General features: G+C 34.4%; 1 protein-coding gene across 1 annotated transcript in view; it reads left to right on the forward strand.

Moving 5' to 3' along the window:
- The window catches only part of CTDSPL2 (CTD small phosphatase like 2), a 90,904-nt gene that overhangs the window by 54,745 nt on the left and 17,489 nt on the right, over positions 1–18,670 (forward strand). Inside the window, 7 exon segments of the mRNA XM_036032720.1 lie at positions 2,918–3,056; positions 5,122–5,271; positions 10,314–10,529; positions 14,234–14,312; positions 14,612–14,622; positions 14,625–14,722; positions 16,901–16,987. Of these exon segments, the coding sequence (XP_035888613.1) occupies positions 2,918–3,056; positions 5,122–5,271; positions 10,314–10,529; positions 14,234–14,312; positions 14,612–14,622; positions 14,625–14,722; positions 16,901–16,987 (780 nt within the window).

Consider the following 18,670-nt stretch of genomic DNA (forward strand, 5'->3'; position numbering starts at 1 on the left):
TTCTTCCACTTGAGTGATGCAAGCTAAGGTATTTGAATGTACTCTCAATTGACCATAGTATATAGTTCATTCTGCTACAATATGTGGTACCTCCACAATATCAGTTAACGTATATAGTATTGGTAAATAGGGGAATAGGGTTAGTATAACATGGGTGGTGTGCTGGTATTATGTGATTTTTCCCCCTAAATTGGATGGACATGGGGATCCTGAATAATGGAAATGGAATTCTATAGTCCATCGGGAAAGTTAAAAAAAAGATTAAGGTGTTACAGAGACAAAAGATCTCTCTACACTGACACACACAGACCTTTTTTTTTTTCTTTTAAAGATTTTATTTACATATTTTTAGAGAGGGAGAGAAACATTAAAGTGTGGTTGCCTCTCACATATCCCCCCAGTGAGGGCTTGGCCTGCACCCCAGGTGTGTGCCCTAACTGGGAATCGAACCAGTGACCCTTTGGTTTGCAAGCTGGTACTCAATCCACTGAGCAACACCAGCCAGGGCCACACACAGATTTTTTAATTAAAGGTGATAATCTGCGTTGGGGGGTGCCTTTTCAGTGAGGTATAGCCTGGTCCTACCAGGGGCTCTTCTCATGTGGCAGTTTGCATTTCCTTTTGTGTCCATCTTAGCAGCTCTGCCTGCTTAAAGCTTCTCCTACTAGCTCCCATAAACTTTTGTTTCTACTTTTCTGTTTTTAGTAACTTTTACTTTAAGCCTTAAGGTAGCATTTCAGCTGCTCTTAGCTTCCTGACTGGGTGTCCAAATTACTTTTGGAGGTCCCAGCCATTGTTTTTGTTAGTGCTGTGGTTACAGAGTTTTAGAGGATCGACTGATATGCCCCAGTGCAGACTTCTCTACCCTCCTGGACGTATTTTTTCCCCATAAGCCTTAATATTTTTGGTGTTACAGAATGCAGGTTTTTCAGAAATATATGTATTTATGTTAATAGAAGATATACTAAGATAATTCATTAAAAGGATAATGGAGCTTAGTGTAGTTGGGGCTCTGTGGCTTTATTTTTGTTCTTGAAAGACTTTATAAAGAGACCCCTGTATTTTTTGGTAATAGAGATCCTGTGTTTGGGATATGAGTTGTCATGTTAATTTTAACATACAAAGGAATGATAAACCGTAAAAGTTTGAGGAATTTCATGGATCACAGGCATTTTGTGCTATACAGTAGTCCCTTTTTCCCTTTGCTATATATATATACTATAGATTTTAAAGTCTAGTCCTTATCAAAAGATTTCAGGTGGTTTCATTAAAACAGCAAGGAATTATTGGCCACTATTACAGTAATGTAAGAAAATTGCTAATGTTATGAATGACTGAAGAAAAAAATTACAAATGAGAAAAGTAGATGGAGAAAAGTAAATCAGGCTATTGCTTGGGACATACTTTAGACAGCAATACTGTTAGAAATAGTATAAGCTAGTCATATGTGGATTTGCCCGATACAAGTAAATGAATAGAGGACTTCATTAAGGTGTAGAGTCCTTAATGTTAATTTGGATATTTAAAGAGTTGAGGTTAGGCCTTGCCTGGTGTGGCTCAGTGGATTGAGTGCTGGCCTGAGAACCAAAAGGTCTGTAGTTTGATTCCCAGTCAGGGCACATGCCTGTGTTGCTGGCCAGGTCCCCAGTTGGGGGTGTGCGAGAGGCAACTGGTTGAAGTATCTCTTGCACATTGATTTTTCTCTCCCTTTCCTGTTTTTTTCCTTTCCCTCTTTCTAAAACTAAATCAATAAATTTTTTTCTTAAAAAAAAAATAAAAGAATTAAGGTTGTCATCAGAGGCTGTGGCAGTGTTAGTCTGTATTGTTGGTGGAGTTTTTTTGTTTGTTTTTGTTTTTGTCATTTTTGGTGATGTGTGATGTGCCAGCAAATTCCAGTAAGGTTTTTCTCTCTTACCCTAAGTTATGAAATGATCTCTGTTCTTTTAGGCAGTTCAAGGCATAAGGGAAAATAGCTAAAAATTCAGAGCACATTGTGCAATTCAGTATTTCAATAGCATGGAAATTGAGTGGACCCTGGGGAGAGGATCTGAACTGTGAGAATGCTATAATTATATTTGTGTATTGTGATTGTATTAATAAATACTCTTATGACTCTCAGGTTTTTCCTATAGTTTCTATTAAGGTTAGATATTTTGTTTCTCCTAGGTTGAAAAATGGGAAAGTAGATCAAACTATATTTTGTCCTTTAGACTATATAATTGAAATACAATGTTACATTAGTTTCAGGTATATAGTATAATGATTTGATATTTGCAGATGTTGTGAAATGACCACCACACTAAGACTAGTTAACATCTGTTACAATACCTAGTTTCAGATAGGTTTTTTTCTTATAAGAACTTTAAAGATTTATTCTTTTAGCAGGTTTCAAATATGTGATACAGGAGTATTGTTAATTATATCCACCATGCTGTACATTATATCCTCACGGTTTACTTATTTTTTTACTGGAATTTTGTATCTCTCGACTTCCTTCACTCATTTCTCCCCTCTACCCTATCTCTACTTCTAGCAACCACCAGCCTGTTCTCTGTATCCGTGAGCTAGGTTTTGTTTGTTTCGGTCTTTAAATTTTAGATTCCACATATAAGTGAGGTCATACATTATTTGTCTTCCTCTGTCTGATTTATTTTACTTGGTATAATGCCCTCAAAGTCCATTCATATTTTCCCAAATGGCAACTTTTTTTTTATGGCTGTACAGTATTGCATTGCATATATATAACACATTTTCTTTATTCACAGTGAACCACTTAAGTTGTTTCCATTCATTGGCTATTGTAAATAATGCTGCAATGAACATGGTCGGGGTGCATATCATATTTTATCATTTTAAAAGTTGTAACCCATAAGGCAGAATGACTACTCAATGAATGTTTTTCCTTTTATGTCTTAAGGAAGAGAGAGAAAATCCTTCAAAACGGAGTAGAATTGAACGCGATATAGATAATAATCTGATCACATCAACACCAAGAGCAGGAGGAAAACCTAACAAACAGATATCTCGAGTAAGACGGAAAAGTCAAGTAAATGGAGGTTTGTTAATATTTAGATAATTGCTTTATTAGGTATAGGCAGAGATCTCACCCAACATGTTCCATTTCTGTTATAAAAATCTGCTTTAAGCAATTTCTGCCTTGTTTTTGTAATTTCCTTTTTATTAAATATTGGTAGTGTGAAGTGAAATGAAAACTTACTTTCTTAATATAAATCTACTTTGATGAATTAAAATAACAAGGGCAGAGCAACTAACTTTATACTGTTTAGCATCAAAATGTATATGGAACAACATTTTTGATTTCTCATAAATTCCCTTCTTAAAAGCACTAAAGTTGTGACTTCTGCATTACAAATTTGAAATATGCTCTTAATATGTACAAAGAATTTGTTTCTCGGTCATAGAATTTCAGAGCTCAGAAGGGGTTGGATCACTTAGGCCAGCTCTTTTTAACTAGGGGTGGTTTTGTTCCCCAGGTAACATTTGTCAGTATCTGGAGAACTTTTTGGTTGTCACAGCCTATTGAAGGGATGCTGCTGAACATCCTTACAGGCCATCTTTCTACAAGAAAGAATCATCCAGCTCAAAGGTCAACAGTGTTGCTGTTGACAAACCCCAATCAAGCACCTCAGAAGAGAAAAACAAGAGGGACAAGCAGAGAAATCTCTAAAGAACAATATTTAAGAGCATGGAGTACTGTTTTTTAACCAATGCTGTTTTAAACACAACAGCAATAATAATTTATTAGCTTTTTCCTCTCAGTACAGTAATGTATCTCTATTGTTAGAATTGACCAATAGGGAGAAAAGAGATACAGTAATAGGTTAAAAGAGACTTTGACAAGAAGGAAAGAACTGAGGTATATAGTAAGGTTGCAGGTCAAGAATGATTAATCAAAACTTTTGTTTGAATTTATTTTTTTTAAACCCATGGAAAATCTTCTATTCACAAGAAACAGAAAAAAATGGTTATTTTTTTCTAACCACTTTGAAATGATACCTTAGTACCCATAAGTAATTTTTGGCATTGCTATACGTAGTCTGCTTCAATAGAGTTATGTGCTTTTGTTCACTAGAAGTAGATTGGAGGTTAGGTTTTATGAAGTAGTTAGCATCCCAAAATGTATATAAACGAGGACAAAAGTTGGCATTTGTGTTTTTTATATTGTAACTTGCTTTACTTCCAAAGAGTTTATTTCATTCACTGTTGCCCCATGTTGATTTGAAGACTTTCAGTCTATATAATTCTAGATGTAAATCTACAGTTGACCCTTGAATAACACAGGGGTTAGGGATACCAACCCCCTGCACAGTCAAAAATTTACATACAACTTTTGACTCCTGCAAAACTTCCATTGCCTCTCAGTATCACAGGGGATTGGTTGTAGGACCCTAGTGGATACCAAAACCTGCAGATGGTCAGGTCCCTTATATAAAAGGGCATAGAGCCCCACTTGGTATGATTTAGTGGATTGAGTGCCAGCCTGTGAACCAAAAGGTCGCTGGTTAGATTCCCAGTCAGGGCACATGCCAGGGTTGTGGACTGGGTCCCCAATTGGGGGAGTGCAAGAGGCAGCTGATCATTGTTTCTATCATACATTCATGTTTCTGTCCCTCTCTCCCTTCCTTCCCCTCTCTCCAAAAATAAATAAGTAAAATCTGAAAAAATAAAATAAAATGGCATAGAACAATGCATACAGTCAGCCTTCTGTGTGTGGATTTCCAGCCATAGATGGAAAGTGCTGTTTTCAATATAATAGTAGTAGTATAAAAGCTGTTGAATCTATGGATGCAAAACCTGGGGATATGGAGGGCCAATTTTGTATTTATTGAAAAAAATTCAAGTTTAAGTAGACCAACATAGTTCAAACCTGTGTTGTTCAGGAGTCAACTGTACTTTGAAAAGCGCAGTGAATTTTAGTGTTTACAAAACATAAGTAAATTTGTAAAGAGATAATTTGACCTAAAGTGATTTACTTCAAGACTTATTTAAAAAATAAACTTTTCTAATGTTAATGTCGGTTATTCTTCATGAAATATTATTTTTACAATGAATGGTTTAGAAGTCATTTCTGGAAATCTTTTTTTGTTGTTTCTTTTTTAGAAGCTGGTAGTTACGAAATGACAAATCAACATGTAAAACAGAATGGAAAATTAGAAGATAACCCTTCCTCTGGCAGTCCTCCAAGGACTACATTGTTGGGGACCATATTTTCTCCTGTCTTCAACTTTTTTTCACCAGCAAATAAAAATGGTAAGTAAAAACCATTAATTCTATTTGATTTTAGCGGCCTACTTATCAGCATCTTATGTTTGTTCTTAGCCTTATTATAAATACACAGCTCCAAAAAGTCACTTTTTTAAAGTGACTGAAATAAGTATAGAATATGTTTAATTCTATTGAAGTGAATGAACTCTGCTTTCACTATCTGAAAAGCTAGATGCTAAACTTTGGGCTGGAGGGAAAGTTTTATTTTTTCTTTGTTGGGATGACTTCTATAATCTTTAGAGTGTATGCAAGAAAGAATCTGGAAGCATGTTCAGTATCATAGATCAATAAAGTAAAATTTTATGAATATTTTAAGTGAGTTGAAACTAGATTATTTTTTGTGACACAGTTTATTTTATTATCATTTGTTTATTTATTTTTTGCCCCCTAGGGATCTTCAATTTAGACATAGTAAAACTAGCCTAATTCTAATGAATTGAAGGTTTTCATTATATAATGCTTTTCCAAAAGAATCAAAATAGGGTTCTTTATCAGTGTATTTTTCAAAAAGATTTAGTGTCTTATATTTTCAGATGATTAATACCTAATTAATACATGATAATTTAGTCTGCATACTATTTGAAGGAGAGAGACTATGTCCTTATTTTTGTACCTACTATGTTGTTTGATATAGTATTAGGTACATAGAGAATAGTCACTGAATGCTTGTTGTCTGGTTATTAAAATGTTAATTTGAATTATGTTTCTGCATATTGGTGTGATTTTTAAGAGAATAGTATACTATAAAATCAAGATGCCCTGGGGCAAAATAATGCATATTAGCACATTAATTTGGCTGTGAGGTCCTATAATGGGAATAAAACAAACGGCCTTGAACTTTTTAACTCAGTATTTCCTAGACATATTTGACCAAGAATCCTATTCTGTGGATCATCTACTAATATCTTGTAGAGCTGTGCCTCTTAGAACATCTTTGGAAATAAATGCTTAGGGTAATGGAAAAGAATGGGCTTTGAAGTTAAACTTGTTTTAAAATTCCAGCTCTGCCGCTCTTTATCCATGTTACCTTGGACCAGTTCTCTTGAGTCTCTTAATCTGTGGAAAAGGATAATAATACTTAAATGTGAAGGATAATTTGAAGATTTAATTTACTCCACAAATATTGAACATCTAGTGTATTTTAGCCATTGTGTTCGTCTCTGGAGAGTCAAAGATAATTAACACATGGTTCCTGCTCTCAAGAAGCTCACCTTTTACGAGAAGGAGAAATATATGTAAATGAGTATAATAAATTTTTATAAGTGCATTGATAGAGATATGGAGCAGTGAGGGATTTCAAGAATGGAGTGGTTCTATATTCTGGGTGATAGTTCACAAAAGGCTTCATAGAAAAGCTGAATCTTGAAAGGTGGTAAAGGTAGAAGGAGCAGTGTGAGCAAAGACATAGTGTATTCGAGAAACAAATTATTTTGTCACAGGTGGAGCATTAGATTTGAGAAGTGCATGGGAAGGGATAAGATAGGAGTTACAAAGAAGTCAGATTATAAAGCTAACATGTAAGGTATTTGAACTTTCTCCTTTGTCACTGGGGGATGATTAGAGAACTGACATGTGTTTTCTAAAGATCTCTTTGGTCGTAGTGTATAGGTTAGATTCTCTAGATGCTGGATGCAGGGAGAAAAATTATACTTTTAGTCCATGTGAGACTTCATGCAACCTAATTGTGGTATTAGAAAAAAAAGACCAGAGTTTCAGAATAGACAAATTTTGAGCACAGATTGTAGGTGAAAGAGAAGTGATGTTAAGATGACACAAGGTTAGACTTTTTAAGAGAGAATGGCCCTGGCTGATGTGGCTCAATGGATTGAGTGTCAGCCTGTGAACCAAAGGGTCACCTGTTCAATACCCAGCCTAGGGTACATGCCTGGGTTGCAGGCCAGGTCCCCAGTAAGGAGAGTGTAAGAGGCAACTACACTCATTACTGTTTCCCTCCCTCTCTCTCTCCCTCCCCCTCTCTAAAAATAAAAAAAGAAAATCTTAAAAACAAGAAAATAGTAAATTCCTGGGAGAGAAAGAATTCAGTTTAATTTAGGTCATGCCGAGTTTGAGATGCCGTGAAACAGCCAAATAAAAATATCTAGTAGCAGTGTGTCATTCTGATGTGGAGCTTAGAAATCTGGGTTTAAGCAGTAGACACTGGTATTACCTGCTTCTTAGAGATGTTAGTTGAGACTAGTGAAATAAATAGTCTGTCTGGTTCAGCAAACTAAGACCGGAATCTTGGTAGGGAACATTTAAAGACTGGACAAAGTAAAAGAAGCAAACAAAGGAACATGGAGGAATCCTGGAGAGACTTTATATCATAGAAGCCAAAGGGAGAGAGAATATCAAAACCCAGAATCAATAGCTATGAAGATAGAAGAAAAGGAAATGAGCATTGAAAACACACCACTGAACCTGGCAATTAAAACATCATCTGGCTCCTTTGCCAGAACATTTTCAGAGGAGTGGTTGGAGTTGGAACCCTAACATACAGGGTGAAGAGTAAAATGGAGAGTAAGAAAGGAAGCAGCAAGTGTAGATTACTGTTATGAGGAACAGGAGTATGAAAGAAACTAGAGAAGTCACAAAATCTCAAGGGATGGTTTGTATTTGTGAGAGGCAAGCATATTTTTAAGTTCCAGGGATGGGTCTAATGGGAAGAAGTTGAAAATAGAGAGAAAAATAAATAATGAAAATTTCTAGAGTATCCTAACAGAGATGGGATGAAGAGAACAGGTAGAAAGATTGAAACTAAGACAGGAAGAAAAAGCATTTTTCTCTGATGCTGGAGTAAAAAAGCTGTGAAGGTGTGTGCAGAAATAAATGCTTGGGTTGATAGTTATAATTTTTTTCTTTAAAAGAGGAGATGGTATCATTTGCTGAGATAATTCTGGCGGTAGGGATTAAAGAATGGTGAAAGTTTAGAATGTATGCTGTTAGGGGTGGGCATAAGTAAAAGGCTAAATGACACATGCATGAGTGTACTGAGAAGTATGCTATAGGCCTAGCTAAGATTAGAGGGTTTCATTTGGAGTATGACTGCTCTTTATAATTGTATTGTTTCTCAGAAACCTGTAAGTCACATTGATTCAGTGATGGATGAGTGTGGAAAGACAAGGGAACAAAGGACACTGAAGCTGCCAGCTGGAGAGTGGCTTATAAATGATGTACCATGAAGTCTAACTAGATGAAGAGGGTGGGGAAGAAGCTGTTGAGGGATGTGTTTGGAATAAAAAGACTGCTCTTTATCAAACATGAAGATCACATATAATAAGAGTATGAGATAGATAATTAGAAGATTAGGAAGTTGTGGTAGGGAATTAATATAGGTTCGAACTTTAGGTTTCAGAGGTAAACAGTTTCTTAGTGGTAATGTTCAGGTTATGGCCATGGTAATGCCACTAAAGAATAGTATGAATGAAGATGGAGCTGAAGAGCTTTGAGGGATTAGTCATTGGATGAGTCATCGACATCACTTGTAAGAACAATTAGACAGGCATTTAATACAGCAGTAAACTGGTTAAATTTAGTTAGATGTTAAATTCCTCTACGATTGAGAGGATGCTTGCAATAGATGGCAGATGACAGCAGTGGGGATAAGTGAATTATATAGCCAAGCTACATCAATCTCAAAGGAGAAAGCATGCAATGGAGAGAAATGAATTCTGACTTAGTACACTGAGTATGGGAGAATAAAGAGCTTTGAGGGAAGGGTATCAGGAAAAGAGATGTTTTTTTGGAATAAGGTTAAATTTAAAGTAATTAGGCAAAAGGGATATTCTCTGAGGAAGTTGAGAGTATTGGAGGTTGATTTTGTTGTTGCAAACAACTTTGGAGGATTCCATAAAAAATGGAAAGAGATTGGGGTTATTCCATAATGGAAAGAGGATTGGGCAGCATGGTTGTGTACATGATGGCTGAGTATAATGAAGAAATTCACTTCAGCCCTGGCTGGTGTAGCTCAGTGGATTTAGTGTGGGCTGTGAACCAAAGGGTCATGGGTTCGATTCCCAGTCAGGGCACATGCCTGGGTTGCAGGCCAGGTCCCCAGTGGGGTCTATTCAAGAGGCAACCTCACATTGATATTTCTCTCCCTCTCTGTCTCCCTCCCTTCCCCTCTCCTTAAATAAATAACATCTTTTAAAAATCACAACTGCTGACAATGGCTATGATGCGTAGAACTGAAAGGATCAGGAGCTTTTTGAGAAATATATGTGCAGTATATGTGTCTATACATAGTAGGTACTTAATAAATGATACTTGGTTAATGTAATGAATATTATAGTGAACAATACTATATTATATACTTCAAAGTTGCTAAGAAAATAGATCTTAAATGTTCTAACCACAAAAAAGAAATGATAATTATATTGTGGGATAGAGATATTAGCCAATGACAGGTTGTTAATCATATTGCACTATATAAATCAGTATGTACATCTGAACTTACAGTGTTATATATCAGTTATATCTCAATAAAAAATTCTAAATTATGACTGGCTATAAATGGGCATTTCTAAACTATCTGAACACTCTTAAAAACTGTTCACAAATACTGCCATAGTTTAAAATAGTCTATTCCTCACTGTTTGAAATGTCTAGAAGAGGCTCACTAAACAATGGTATCCTCAGCTTTGTTTCTGTTGTATTCAATTTCTCTAAATATTTATGGGGTTTAATTATTTTATCTTATTTTTATTGAAATATATTCGATATATAACATTGTACAAATTTGAGGTATGCAGCATGTTGAGTTGATACATTTATATCTTACAGTCGTTATTATAGCAATAATCAGCAATCCTATCATGGACCATAATTACCCTTTCTTTTTATTGGTTGGCATAATTAAATAGCAAGTTTGATGATTACAATACAATATTGTCTGTATTTACTGTACTATGCATTAGATCTCTAGGGCTTATTTGCTAATCATTTTAAATTTGTACCCTTAAACAATGTTTTATTCTTCCACTCCCTATAAGTTTTTAAATGATTGTGAGTACACTGAATCATGATTTCAGGAACATCAGGATCCGATTCCCCAGGACAGGCTGTGGAAGCTGAAGAGATAGTAAAACAACTTGATATGGAACAGGTGGACGAGATCACTACCAGTACTACTACATCAACTAATGGAGCAGCTTATTCAAATCAAGCAGTTCAAGTGAGGCCATCAATAAATAATGGTTTAGAAGAAGCAGAAGAAACAGTTAATCGTGATATCCCACCCCTTACAGGTGAAGAAAATGTCTTGTCTTATGCATCTTTAAGAATAGTTCATAAAAAATACAGTATTTTATATTTTTCTTAAATGTGCAGATTAATGCATAAGTGTTCTTCCTTGAAGTTAAGAAAATTAGCATTGGAAATAAAACTTTCTCCCTAAAATTTAGTCATTTTGAAATTGAATTTTTCAAAAAGGCTGCTTTGACTAATAATATTTTATAGTAATTATTTGTACCAGTCTTATTACTTGGAGAAATTTAACACAACTAGCAAAATATGTGCTCATTTTATGAATATCATTATTATAATTGTAATTGTAATACTTTTAGCTAACCCTTAGGTCGGAAGTTCCTGTCCAGAGGCAGTCTCGTCTCATACCCTCAGATTTGTTTCATACATTCATACATAGATGATGTTCCCCAAAAAGAAGCCTCTGTTACTGGATCTCTCCCTGTACCCAAACTTTGTAGCCTAATACTGGGACCTAATAAAGGCCTAACATAATTGTTCAGTTTCTGTGCCAGTTGTCATAGAAATGTAGAAAAACATTAGATCATAATTTATTATTACCTTGGAGGGGTTGTGATAGACATATAAGGTGAAAAATGAAATTGTGTTTCATCATGCTTAAAAGCTGAAATAAAATTGAGGATGGCCATCTTTTCCCAGAGGGAGAAGATCTTACACTTTTACTTTTGGATTTAAAAAACTTCCTTATGGTGCTAGGTATTTGAAAGAGCCTAGTACGTATGTATTGGTTGAGAAACATAATTTTGTATGAGGGAGTAGAATGGTGTTCTTCTTTTGACTATAAAAGGTAAACTTTTTTAATACTCAAAGAAAATGCATATAATTATGAAACTTCTATGTAGTGCAACCCAATAATAATATAAAGAGAAAAGTGGCATAATAGAGGAGAGATTTTAAATTTCTCAAAAGATTAATGCCTGTGTTAAACATTATAGTGTATTAATATATTAACATTAAATTGTTATAATTTAAGAATAATACTGAATCTAACAAGCAAATCAACATGGATTACGCATGTAGTTTATTCTTGGTGAATAGGACTTCAAATGGACCTACTGTTGACCTATCATTTTATGCTGATTGCTTTGCCCAGTGTTACAGGCTATTGAATGGTAAAGTCCAGGGCTTCTGGCTTTCAGTTGATGTTTGTTCTTTATTTTTATGTTGTTGTATAAACCTTTGTATTTACTTTATCTGATAACTGTGAAGATGGAGAAAGGATTTCTGTAACCTTAGTGGTTTCTAGAGGGGAAAAAATAGATTTACTCCAGTTGTCTCATTCATTTATTTATTCCCCTAGCATGTATTGAACACCTATTTTTTATGATGGGCACTGTTCATAAGATAAGTAAGATAAGCTTCTTAACCCTGAAGGGTATATGATCTAATTGGTGAACCAACTATACACAAAAGTTACTATACAGTGTGGTGAGTGCTAGTAAAAATAAATGAGCAATAGGATATTACTCAGCCACAATAAAGAATGAAGTCTTGCCATTTGTAACAACATGGGCGAACCTAGAAGGTATTATGCCCTAGAGGGAAGTGATACAAGTTAGACAGAGAAAAATACCATGATTCATTTATATGTGGACCTCTGAAAAACAAAGTAAATAAACAATAACACAGAAACAAACTCAGAGTATAGAGAACAAATTGGTGGTTGCCAGATTGGAGGGGGTTTGGGGAGATGGGTGAAAAAGGTGAAAGGGGTTAAGAAATACAATTTGCCACTTATTAAAATAGCCCTGGCTGGTGTGGCTCAGTGGATTGAGCATGGGCCTGCAAACCAAAGGGTCGCTGGTTTGATTCCCAGTTAAGGCACATGCCTGGGTGGCAGGCCAGGTCCCCAGTAGGGGGCATGTGAGAGGCAACCACACAGCGATGTTTCTCTTCCTTTCTTTATCCCTTCCTTCTCTGTCTAAAAATAAATAAAGAAAATCTTTAAAATAAAAAAATAGTCACAGTGCCCTGGCCAGTGTGGCTCACTTGTTTGGAGCGCTGTCCCATGAACCCAAGGGTCACATGCCTGGGTTGTCGGTCTGGTCCCCAGTTGGGTACATATGAGAGACAACTGATCAGTGTTTCTCACATCTATGTTTCTTGGCCCCCTCTCTGTCCCTCCCTTCCCCTCTCTCTAAAAATAATAAAATGAAGTACAGCATAGGGAATGTAGTCAATAATATTTAATGACTATATATGGTATCAGATGGGTATTTGACTTATCTGGATGATTAATTACTTCATATGGTTATATAAATGTTTAATCACTATGTTGTACACCAGCAACTAATATTGTGTCAGCTATAATTGAAAAATAAATTTTAAAACTTAATAATAAATGAGCAAAATAATGAAGTGGCACATTGCAGTTACACTGATTAGGAGAATCATGAAATCCTTTCCCCATTTCTCTGAGGTTAATAGGAATTTGAAACAGAAGTGTTTGGAAGATACAGTTTTCCATTTACCCCCTTGTGCTAATGAACTGTTCAGTTGGCGTAAGGTTGTTACAAAAATTACAGCAATTTTTATTGAGTTCCACTGTCTTGGTCCTTTTTGGCTGCTATAACAAAATTTAATTCTCACAATTGAGGAGACTGGGAAATCCAAGTTAACAGTGTCAGTAGCATCAGTGTCTGGTGAGGTACTGCTTTCCAGTTCATAGACAGCTGTTTTCTCACTGTGTCCTCACATGGCAGAAGCTATGTGAGCTCTCTGAAGGGCACTAATCCCAATCACAAGGGCTCTCTATCCTCATGACTTCACAAAGGCTCCACATCCAACCAAATAGCATCACATCAAAGATTAGGTTTCAATGTATGACATCTGTGGGTGGTAGGCACAAACATTCTGTGCCTAGCATCTGTCTTAAACTTTCATCTGTTAGATATTACCTGTTTAGTTTGTGTGTTATCTTCTCCCTCTACCTTGAATTTAGGTTGTAATTATTATCTTAGAAAATTCTCAACATAATTTCTAAAGCTCAGTCAGTTGATAAAATTTTAACTCAAACATAGAACGGATTATGTGTCATAGAATAAAGAATTGCTTCTTGATTATTTTAAGTCATTTGTGCATTAGAAGTAACATAATGGGTCTTCTAAATCAATGACTTCTTTATAAAGCAGCATTTCATAACTATTTAAGATCATAAACAGCCTTGAGATTCCTGGAAAAATGTACATATGGCATTTTTTTTCATAAGTCTTCAAGGGGTTTGTGGACTTAATAGATTGTTCACAGATTGTAGGTTAAATTGTAGCTTTGGCTCTGTTATGAGCACACATATATTGACTACCTATATGTATAAGGCACTTTTGTGAAGTATTACTGCTATAAGAGCACGCTGAAATTTTTATAGTTACGTATATAAACACCATCTGCTTAGAAATTGAATTCTTGTGGAGTGTATTTTTTGATAATCAGTAAGTTTTCTCCTAGGATTTTTTTCTGCTAGCCACGATATAGCTGGCTGTTTTGACTGTAACAATAGTTTTTTCCTTTGGATCTGAAGTTAGAGCTATGTGCTAGTAAATTTACCTTGAGTACTGTTTAGATATTATTTCTGTCTTATCTTTAACCTAAAGTACCCAGGGCTTCAGGAAGAACCTATATAAAAACAATAAAATGTGTACTTCATGGCAGCATTGAGTAAAAGTAACATTCTTCATTTATTACATAGCACCAGTAACTCCAGACAGTGGTTATTCATCAGCCCATGCAGAAGCCACCTATGAAGAAGACTGGGAAGTATTTGACCCGTGAGTTCTTTTCTTTCCTACTTGGAGCAGAATGAAAGTTCCTGGAGCAGACATGTAGGAAGGGGTACCTGGGTGGTATATTGCAATGAGCATGTGACCTATAGGTATTAATACTTTTACTGAGTTACTGAAATATTCATTTGTATATTTTTAGTTTTATTTACATGTTTTACATATTTGGTTTACTAGTTTAAATGTGCATTATTTAATGAAATATTTAAAGATGGGCTGAGTTGAGTAATAATGTCATATTTATTAAAACTAGAAATATTGAAATTTTCTTAAAATTTGATTTATAGCTATTATTTCATCAACATGTTCCACCACTGACAGAAGAACAACTAAATAGGAAACCTGCTCTTCCATTGAAAACAAGAAGCACACCAGAATTCTCCCTAGTTTTAGACCTGGTAAGTATATTATTTGTGGATGTAAGAAAAATAAAGGAGTTAAATTACACTTTTAAAATACTAGCCCAAAATACCTAAAAGAATGTAAGTGACTGAATAGCCTTACACATTTACTATAAATATGTCTTAGATGTGCTGAAATGTTTTTATTTTAAGCATAGTCTAATGCTAGAATTCCTAGCTTGGTTGGTATCAGGTACCTTTTTAAATCTCCCAATAAATTCTAAATTCATTTCATGCCCACTTTCACCTACTTTTGGGCCAGGATTATGTTTCCTTGAAGGACCAAATATAATCTAGGTCTCAATGAGTTAACCTTATACAAGATACACTTTTTTTCTATTCTTGTTTTTGTCTATTACCTAATACCAGTGACTATTAATAGACTCTCAAAAGCATGATATCTAATGTTGACTAATTAAACTTTTAACATGCTCTCAATTTGATTTGAAAATTTATATTTTAGGGTACCAGAAGAACTTTGAAAACTAAATGTGTCGTGTAATACTAGAAAACATTATATTTTGTTACTGGTACCCTATAATTGAAGATGTAGTTTAGTTCTCATAAAATTTTTTCTTTAGGAAAAGCTTTTTATTTTTATTTTATTTTATTTTATTATTTATTTTATTTTATTTTATTTTTAATCCTCACATGAGGATATGTTTATTGATTTTATAAAGGGGGTAGAGAGAGAGAATGATGCGGGAGAGAGACATCCATCAGTGCCCATCATATAGGCCCCGATGGTCATGAACCTGGAACCTGGCCAGGGTGATCTCGCTCGACTTTTAGGAGTTGATGTGACAAGTTTGGCTATATAATTTTTTATTCAATGAGAAGGAAAAATAAGACTTGGCTGAGTTATTTCACAGAAGAGGATAAAGCAGAATAATCAAAATTTAGGCTATAGATGAAGTAGTAGAATTAGTTACGACTTAATTGTAGGAAAGACTACCTTTTTTAAGATGCAATTAAAATACCTTGAAACTGTGCTATTAAAAGAAAATGAGGTGTATCTAGAGTATATTTGGCTGTCTTCCTCCCCAAAGTTTAACTTTAGGTTAAAAGAAACATTCCAGCTTGTAAGATCTGGAATCACAAGGTATGGACATTTGTGTCTCATTTTAATTCATCTTAAATGCATTGAAAAATTGAGAGTATAGTTATTAACAGCTTTATTTATTTTTTAAAGTTGTCACTTACATAAATGGAAGCCATGTTTTTTTTCATCATTCAGGATTTAAGAAATATAAATATTTGCACATGTCTTAGAATGAATGATCTCACTTTATTCTTTTAATGAGAAACAGTGCTTGGTAATCAAAGATGGCAAGTCTAATTTAGTTAAAAATATTTTATGTCTGGCAATATTCAGGCAGGTACGAAAATACTCATTAAAAAGGTTTAAGGATATCTGACTAGAATATATGTATTTTTTGGAATATATGTAATAATTAGATTCTAAACTTTCATTTGTCAACTGTATTTTAAAAAGGCAGTGTGTATGCGATTTTCTTAACAAAAGTTGGAAACTCAAATGTGAGCATGCATCAGAATCACCTGAAGAGTTCATCAAAACAGATTGCTGATAAGCATGCAATGCTAACTTTATCCTACATGTAGTTGGCATTTCAAATAAATGGCTTTTATGGCAAGGGGTGGGGAACCTGTTGAGCTGAGCTCTTTTTCACTCCTGCTGAGTTTCTGAAGTAGAAGAAGAGTTACTGGAGAATTTTCATTTCTAACTGGTTCCCAGGTGATGGTTGATGCTGTTTGCTGGTCCTGGGACCATACCAGAAAAAGTGCCTTAGAAAATGCTATCCAGCTCTGTCTGGGTTGCTCAGTTGGTTAGAGCACCATCCTGACATGCTAAGGTTTTGGGTTCAATCCCCAGTCAGGGCACATAGAGGAGGCAATCAATGAACAAATAAATAGGTGGAAAAACAAATGGATGTTTCTCTCTCTCCCCACCCCAAAATCAATAAATTAAAAAATTTTTTTAAAGAACATTCTAAATTGCTATGTTTCACACAGTAATAATATATGATGAATATAAAAGTCCACATATGAATGGGTGCTTGAGTACATGTTTTTGGTGATCATTGATACATAAAATTAATCACTGGAAAGTTTTTTACTATCTTGGTTCATTCAGTATGTGTTTTTTATTTTAAGGATGAAACACTAGTACACTGTAGTCTAAATGAGCTAGAAGATGCAGCACTTACTTTTCCAGTCCTTTTTCAAGATGTCATTTATCAGGTAATTTTTAAATTTTTAACTTGCTTTTTGGCCTGTTAGATAACATTCTGATATAAGAAGTTTTTTGTAATTTTTTTGGTGAAGTTTAATATGCTTTTTATTGGATTACCACAAAGTAGCATCATACTAAAAATTACACAAAACAAAATTAATTTGTTACCCAAAAGATGTAAACTTTTTTTTTACTGAGTGATCTCTGCTAGTTTTATCATCTGTTTGCCAGCAGGTGGAGGCAGGAGCACTGACATCATAGATCCCTAAGAAGAACTTGCCAGGTTAATACCTGGTGTGTGTTTTTTTCTTGCAAAATCCAAATGAGATAAAGAAAACTCATTCCTTGTTGGTCATTTTTATTTCCTTTAGTGGTCATATGGTCTGTAGATTGCAGTTTGGTTGATATTTTTTATATTCATCACAGAATTCCAGGATACTCTTCTAGTTACTGCTTTCCTTAAAACATTTGGGTATAAGTATTTCTCATCTGTGTTGTTGAACAGGTTACAGTGCAAAATACACATTTACATTTCACTGTTAATTACATTTTATGTATGTTGGCCATAGTTTTTACATTATGTTTGAGATTTTCCTAATATAAAATTTGAATTAATATATGTGACTGTACTTTGAAAATTGCAAGGAAAAGTTCCTTTCTCTAATGGCGGTTGTTTTTTTTAATTAGTATTACCTTTATATTTACCAGTTGTTGAAGGATTGGGAAAGGGTCAAAAAGTTTGTTGTTTGTCAAGAGGAAGTCAACCCCAAGGATTAACTAAATAAAGCCACAGAACATTATCATGAGAATGGTGAAAAGGTGTTTATGGTTGTTTATTTGCTCTTAGAGGCAGTTAGAACTTGGGTATAGTTTTCAGTTTCAGAATTAAATAGAAGTTTTTGGTTCAGAGTCTAGTTTACCTACTTTATCTTGTAATTAGTTTTAAGAGGATTTATTTTTGAAGTTTTTATCAGTTCTACTTTAACCTAGATGGGTATTGTAGGTATGGTAACATCTGAATACTATATTCATTTCCCTTTTATGGAAACTGATTTTAGTTCTGATATATATGGTCAGAAGATGAGCAAAATATACATAACAAGAGATTTATAGGTTTGGGTATTTTTAAACAATATTATTTGGTTTAAGGTAAATCTTTCTATTAAGATTTTCTGCCAGTAGGTTGTTCTTGTTTAGTACACTTCAAGATCAGGAGTCTTTGGCAAATAAACATAGTGTAGCAATACTTGAGTTCTCTCTTTAGCTTGATAACTTTGTTTTTTTGTTCAGAATTGCACTTAAGAACAATGGCTTACAGGCTTTGAATTTGGAAAGTAAGTTGTTACTTTAAAATAATATTTTGAGATGACTTCTTAAGCTTTCAGATTTGAAGTTTATTTCTGAAGATGGTTTTGGTCTGTTTATATAATTTTTAATTGTGAAATAACGTGGAAAATAGATTGATTCTTTTCTTTTCATGAGCATTTCTTCTCAGTGTGACCATAAACTTGAATTTTTCCTTACTGCTTTGACCATTAGTGCTTCAGTTCTCTTCTTTATGAAGTTTTTATTATTTTCATTTGGAGCTGGATAGTGTCTTATTTTGAATAAAAGGCTTCTAGCAGTACATATGATCATACTTATAAAATCCTATATGTACTGTATCTACTTCTATTGAATTAAAAGAACTC

Source organism: Phyllostomus discolor, chromosome 1 (genome assembly GCF_004126475.2).
Source record: "Phyllostomus discolor isolate MPI-MPIP mPhyDis1 chromosome 1, mPhyDis1.pri.v3, whole genome shotgun sequence".
NCBI classification, from domain to species: Eukaryota; Metazoa; Chordata; class Mammalia; order Chiroptera; family Phyllostomidae; genus Phyllostomus; species Phyllostomus discolor.